General features: G+C 38.6%; 1 protein-coding gene across 1 annotated transcript; it reads right to left on the reverse strand.

Annotated features, from left to right (window-relative positions):
- Positions 1 to 1,370: 1,370 nt before the first annotated feature.
- On the reverse strand, positions 1,371 to 6,467 carry LOC113735118 (putative late blight resistance protein homolog R1A-4). The gene is made up of 2 exons (XM_027262076.2): positions 1,939 to 6,467; positions 1,371 to 1,771 (listed from the first exon to the last, which is right to left on the reverse strand). Exon 1 carries the CDS (start codon positions 6,401 to 6,403, stop codon positions 1,979 to 1,981), a length of 4,425 nt encoding a protein of 1,474 aa, XP_027117877.1. The 5' UTR covers positions 6,404 to 6,467; the 3' UTR covers positions 1,371 to 1,771; positions 1,939 to 1,978.
- Positions 6,468 to 7,084: the final 617 nt, after the last annotated feature.

The raw sequence follows: 7,084 nt of genomic DNA on the forward strand, positions 1-7,084 counted from the left end.
TGATTTTACAAATAGATCGATACAGAACATGATATGCAAATGAAATGGATCGTAAGGGGGAAAAGGAGAAGACTTGTGACTTGTGAGTCGAATCATAAATCTCATGGTCCACATTTCTACCAACTGAACTAGGTTTCACTCTTTTTTATCTTTTTTTTTTAGCTTCTTCATTTCTTACCAAATTCGATTAAAATTTGGTGTTAGAATGTGTTGGGCCAAATATTAGACCCAAAACTATCTCGATACCAGGTCCATACTATCCTCAGCAAAAATGGATAGAACTACACTAGGGCCAATCGTATTGACCATTAATCATTATCATATCAAGGCCATGAGGTCCAAAAGATCTATCAAACATGCCAACAAGTTCCTTAATCTTGCATGATGAACAAGGTCAAAGAACTTTGGAAAAAAAAAAAAAAAAAAGGATTGAGGTCACAATCAAACACAAAACCAAGGAAAAAATAAAGGTGGCTTTTTATTACAACAAGCAATTGTGTATCAATTTCATCAACCAGACATAGATAATATATCTAGTAAAAAAGTGCAGCCAATCAAGCTAATCGATGATGATAATACTTAGCTGGTAAAGAAAGTGTTTATTCCAAGATTTAGTGGAGGATAGGCTCCCAACTTGGGTTAGTTTTCCCAGATGAAGCAAAATTAGCAGAGTCTCACAAATGACAGGAAAATGTGAAGTGCCAAATTGAGAGATGCCAATTTAACAAACTGAGACATAACATCACCAAAAAGCTAATGACCAGCAATGTACAGATAAAGAAAAAATGAAAAAGCAAGTGCTTAACCAGATTTAACAAAAATTTCCAATTTATTTTCCAGCAGCAGAAGTTCCTAGTATATTTGAGCAAGTCATATGTCCATCTCAGAAATGAATTGAGGAAATGGATAAGTTGCTCAAAATTGATCAAATATACTGACAAATTATCAGTGGAAGAACAAAGTAACTTGATCCAAATCATGCCTATCATCTCGAATGCAGACTCCTTATAAGGACTTTAATATCCCCATTTTCTTCACCAATCTTAATTGCTCACTTTTCTGCAGATTCTTCACACCAACGCACTTCAATCATCTCCAATGTGTATTTGTTTGCAAAATCCTCAGGAATTTCCTGAAGTTCTTTGCAATTTTGTAACACAAGTCTTTCAAGCTTGTGGAGATCCTCACAAGAGGCATTCCACTGGGCAATGTTCAGATTTCCTAAGCCAAGAACTTTTGAGTTTCTGGAACTCTTCTTCCTCATCCCATAGCTGTCCTCATCCCATAGCTGTCCCATGATGAACGCGATCGAAAATAAAAGAAAAAAAATAGAACAAGCTTCTTAACGAGTAAGATCAAACACAAAACCATTGACAACAAGAAGCCATTGCGTTTTAGTATGGACAAACAAGCATCCATAGAACATTTAGTAGCTCCCTGCTTCGTAGGTTCAGCAGAAAAAACCAACTGTATGAGATAACAAGTTGGCACAGCTCAGTATCATTAGACATAAAAGGCAACACTGAAATGCCACTTAGCAATCAAATTCAGACACATTGTTACATTAGTTGGTATATTATCCAACAAACATAATATTGAATATAAAACTGGAAAGTTCCAATATAAGGCAAAGCTTGGCATCAATGTCTTGCTTGTGGTGAATGAAATCCTCTGAAGTTCCAGCTGATCCTTCAAAGTATAGACTTCAGCCTTCTTTCGTTGAGCACCAATACCTCGGGATATCTAAATCAGGAGTTTTCACAAGTTCAACCTAGAACAAGGCAAAGAAAGATGCTCTCAGAGACTAGATTCAAACATCATTTACTACACCAAAAATAGTAGACAAAGAAGTTACAATTGTTCAGTTCCTGAATTAGCAATTAAAAGTATTGAGTTGGGCTATTGGATAGGTAGCTGGAAATTCATCAATAGACTTACAAGTGAGTGGAAGAATACAGTAACGTGATTCAAGTCATGCTTATGAACTCAAATTTGAACTCGTGATAAGGACTTTGATGTCCCCGGTTGTTTTCCTAATCTCAATTGCCGACTCTTCCACAGATTGTCCACACCAATGCACTTCAATTGTTTCCAATGAAGCTATGTTAGAAAGATCTTCTGGGATTTTCTCAAGGCCTTTGCAATTTCGCAGGACAAGTCTCTCAAGTTTGGGGAGATGATCATAAGAGGCATTCCATTCGGCGATGTCCAGAGTGTCTAAGCTCAAGAACTTGAGTTTCTGGAACTCGTCTTCCATCATGTCCCATGTTCGCCCCACAAAGGTACCAGAAAGTAACTTGAGAACTTCCAAGTTTGGTAGAGTGCCAATTGCAGAGATATGACTCCATGGTAAGCAGAAGCGTGATAGAGTCAATTCCTTCAAACTCAATGGCAGATTGAACTCGCCATTGTGAAGAGGGTTCCCATAGTAAAAGATCTTGAGGGATTCCAAATGAGAAAGAAACTTCAACCTTGGAAACTGATTGCAACTTGTGGAGGAATATTGTGATTCATAGAATATGCAACTCAATTTGCAAAGATTTGGAAGCCTCTTGATTATTCTTTCTGCATCCTCACCACAAGAAAGAGATGGGCAGGAAAAGCTGACCAAATTTGCTAATACAGAGCTATCAACAGATTCTTCAACATCTGAGTCGAAGGCAACATGAACATTGACATGAAGATGCCTTAAACACGTCATGCGCCAGATAGTATTTGGTAAGATGATCTTACCACGTAATCCTTTCACAATAAGTGTTTCCAATTTCCTGAGGTTGGCTATCGAATGTGGAATAGATCGCATGTAGCCCCCAACTGCTAAGTATGTCAAGTGGAGAAGCAGTCCGATTTCAACAGGAAAAGAAATACCCAAATTGATGCATTCCAAATCCAACACCTTAAGTAATTTGAAGTTGTGGCAAATGAATGAAATGTCATAAGGGCATCTAGGTTCGGAATCTGTTGATGCAAAGAACACCAAAGAACGGGTGGCCAAGCCAGAAGGTTTTGATTCAACAAAGTGGTTTCGCTTCAAAGATAGAGCCAACCGATAGCATGCAAATGATACAGGAGATGAATGACGGTAAAAGTCAAATTCGAAACCATAATCAGAACTGGGAAAAGAAGCATATGGATAATCAGACCTGGTGACTAGCTGAAAGAAGTTGGTCTCTTTGGTTTTTGACTTACAGAAATCAAGTACGAGGTCATGAAGCCTACATGCTTTGACCTTCTTATTGGACCTTCTTTGGGAGATTGTCACCAAGCTTCTGTCAATCAAGTCCATCAAGAAATTCTCTGCTACATCCTCATAGCTCTTTTTCTGAGTTTGTGGTATGAAACCTTCTGCGAGCCAAAACCGTATCAGCTTGCTGACTCGAATGTCTCTGTCTCCATTAAGAACTCCAAGATAGAGAAAGCATGGCTTTAGATATTCCGGCAGGTGTTTGTAGCTGAGTTCTAAGACTTCCTTGCACTGAGCTTCTGGGTTATCGATGTTCTGTAAGCTGAAACTGTCCGCTATTCTTTTCCACGAAATTTGGCTCTTTTCTGTCTTTTTTAGTATACCTGCTACAGCTACAACTGCAAGAGGCAATCCTTGACAGAGGCGAGCAATTTCCTGTCCCACTGCCAACAACTCCTCAGGGCAACATTCCTCTTTGAACACCTTCTTTTCTAACAGCTTCCAACTTTCCTCCTGTGAAAAGAGGAGAGGAGAAAGAGGATCCCTTTCTGGTTTAATTTCCGAGGCCACTTGATGGAGGCGACTTGTCAACAAAATTCTACTTCCATTTTTATCATCTGGGAATGAATTTTTCAAATCATTCCAAAATTCAACATCCCAAACGTCATCCATAACTACAAGATACTTGTTTCTCAGCAGACACTTTTTCAATTTGGACTCGAGCTCTTCATCACTCATTTGATGAATCTCATCCATAAGCCCGTGAATGCCTTTTAGAATCTCAATCAACACTCTCCTTTTCTCGTATACATGGGAAACAGTGCACCATGCACGGCAATGGAAGCCATATCTGACATGCTCGCTGTCGTACACTTTCCTCGCCAATGTTGTCTTGCCTAAACCAGGCATTCCAACAATAGCAACGATATCTAGCTGGGGAGATCTTCCCATTAGCTGATTGAGAATTTCACTTCCTCTGTTGCTTTGATCCACCACAATTTCATTGATTGCTGGGGTACTATTTCTTGATAACCTGTCAAGTACAACCCGGGTGACATTCATGGAACTTTGGGCTTCCGTGTGAGGGGTTGTCAATTGAATTCCCCTGGCCTTCTCGCTAAGAAGTCTTAACTGCTCCACCACATCACCGAACCAAAAGAATTCCTGCAATTGAGCATCAACCTCACTTGAATCAACAATGTACTCCACTTTATATCCTGAATCAGTGGCTCGATCAAGAAGATCTTTTAACTCTGGATGCTTCTCAATGTCTAACTCTGAAACATTCTCCAAAAAAGACCTCAATGACTTGAAATATATTTGAATCTCTTCAACATGGTGCTTCACCAGCGCAGTTGAGGCGGGATCATGTCTTAGAAATTCCCCAAGCCTTCTACAAAGAAAATCAAACAACTCCAAATTAGAAGCCTTGGGGAAATTTAACTTCGGAAATTGAGGAATAATATCTGTGAGCTTTGCCTTGATCAAATGCACCACATTATCTAACTGCTCAGAATATGAAAGGTTAGTCATTTCATCTTGTGTGTTAAGGAAATAGTAAGAGAAACATGTCAGCCTCATAAAAGATTTTCCAATTGCTCCTAATATGTCCTCTTTTTCCCTGACTCTCTCATCTGACAGAATTAGTGTGATGTACTCAAGCTTCCGAAGGTGGACTTTGATTTGATCTTCCCAATGAGCCATATGCCTTTCATCATTCTTGCTCTCCACAAGCAATAGCTCCGTCAGAAATGACTCTCCCTTGAAAATCACAATCTTAAAACGAAGTCGCAGAAGTGAGTTTTTTGCTGCTGACGCTGTGATTTCCTTGCGCCTAGATGACTCGAAAAGAAATTTTTCCTCCTCGAATGCTGATTCAATCAGTGCCACCAACTTTTGCCTATCTAATCTCGTTTCTTGGGGCAACTTCCCAGAATATATGCGCAGACTCTTGGGGATTTGTCTACAGTCATGCATCACTGAATTGGGAAGCATACCAGAGGAAAGAGAGGAAGTATTTGTATTGCTTTTCATGCTATGGATTTGCACCACAAGGAAAAGCTCTGCCTCGAGAAGACAAATCTTTGTAAGTAACTCAGAACAGCGAGGTGAATTATCTAGTTTTCTCCCATTACGACCAGTTAACTTGAATATAGATGCCAACTCTACTAGCACTGCAAGAATTTCTGGAATGAAACTTTGTGCTGTGTCCTCATCATCTAGTATAGAAATGGTGTAGAGAAAAAGTTGTAATAGCCAGAATACCTGGGCTCGAAAATATCCATCTTCACGAAAGAAGAGATAGTGGCAAAACCTCGGCAGAAGATCCTCCAATGCAAACTTCTTAGCAGAGCAGAGAGCCATAAGGAAATTGAGATGGAAACCCATGAATTTGGGATTACTAGGATGAATCTCACTCTGCAAATTCACCAGGAACTCAATCAGCTCTCTTTCCATCACTTGGATTTGGCCTGTCTTGCAGTTTAACCAGCAATCACTACATCGATTTGCAATTCGTAGGGCGAGGGATATAACATGGCCTACGCAAGCATCAAAACTAGGCAGTCCACGAGCATGATAACAAAGATGAGTATGTTGTAGTACATCTGTTGGTGCTCCTGATGATAATGAAACAAGGTAATCTTTGATGTAAATTACATTACGATGGAGGGAATGGAATTGGATCTTTAGACTAGAATCTTCATAACCCCAGTGATTAGCTGCCATAATCTCGATTGTGGACACAGTTGATCCTACATATTGTAGTAAATGTATGCAAAAGGAGAGATCAAATACAAATGAGTTGCTGCTGATGCTGCTGCCTCCGCCTCTTGACCACATCAGGTACAAATGGTCAAGAGCTTCTTCAACTTCAGCAATCAAGCGCTGTGCTTTTCTTCCACAATCAAGGGCTAATTCGTTTAGGAATTCTACATCTTTTACCTGGTCATCATCCACCATCTTTTCTTCACGGAAACGAATAAGCTCCTGGGCAATCTCCTCTGCTGTAGCTTCAATCTTGAGGCAGATGAGCATGTTCTTCCTCTCCTCATCTGTAGCGGCATCACTCCTCTTATGAGCAAATTCCCAAAGTTTTCTCAAAAAATCCCAATCATTTGTGACTTTTGATAGGATCTCCGAGGGATACTTTATGCCCTTCAGTGCAGATTGAAGGCGATCCAAGCTTGAAGAACCAGCACGAGCGGCACAAGCCATCATCTCCAAATTTTCTGGGACAGATCAATCTCTGAGCAAGTTAGTATAAAGTATGTTAATGAGAATGAAGTACAGTTGCCAAAAGCAGCAGCTAATAAAATTATGCTCAGAGTTCATGCGCAATATTTTTATTTAGGGATAACTGCAGAAACCTCCCCTGAAATTTTTGACATTTACACTGATCTTCCCTGTAGTTTGAAAAATTACACTTACCTCCCCTGAGGTTACTAATTCTTTGCAAATTCAGTCCAAACGATTAAAATATTGTTTTAAGGAGTGAAATTAGAATTTTTTACCAAATTTATCCTTTGTACTACATGTCCAATGAATGATAAAATACTACAAATCAATTAACAATTAATAAAGTTTAAGGAGTATAGTTTATAGACAAATATGCATTACCTATTTAAAGTACCGGTTCTTTATGGGTATTTTACTTTCAAACATTTAATTTAATACAAATATTTACGCTCAAATTCATATTTGTATTTACTTTCAAATATTTAATTTTTATTAAATACAAAAACTACCAATCTCTCTTCCGTAAAAATATTAATATAACACTTTTTCAATTTTAGTTACAAACATTTATGTATTTAACATAAATTAAATGATTCAGAATAAAATACCCATAAAGAGCCAATACTTTACTCATGTAATGGATGAAAGCCATAAAGAATTAAT

Source organism: Coffea arabica, chromosome 3c (assembly GCF_036785885.1).
Source record: "Coffea arabica cultivar ET-39 chromosome 3c, Coffea Arabica ET-39 HiFi, whole genome shotgun sequence".
NCBI lineage: Eukaryota > Viridiplantae > Streptophyta > Magnoliopsida > Gentianales > Rubiaceae > Coffea > Coffea arabica.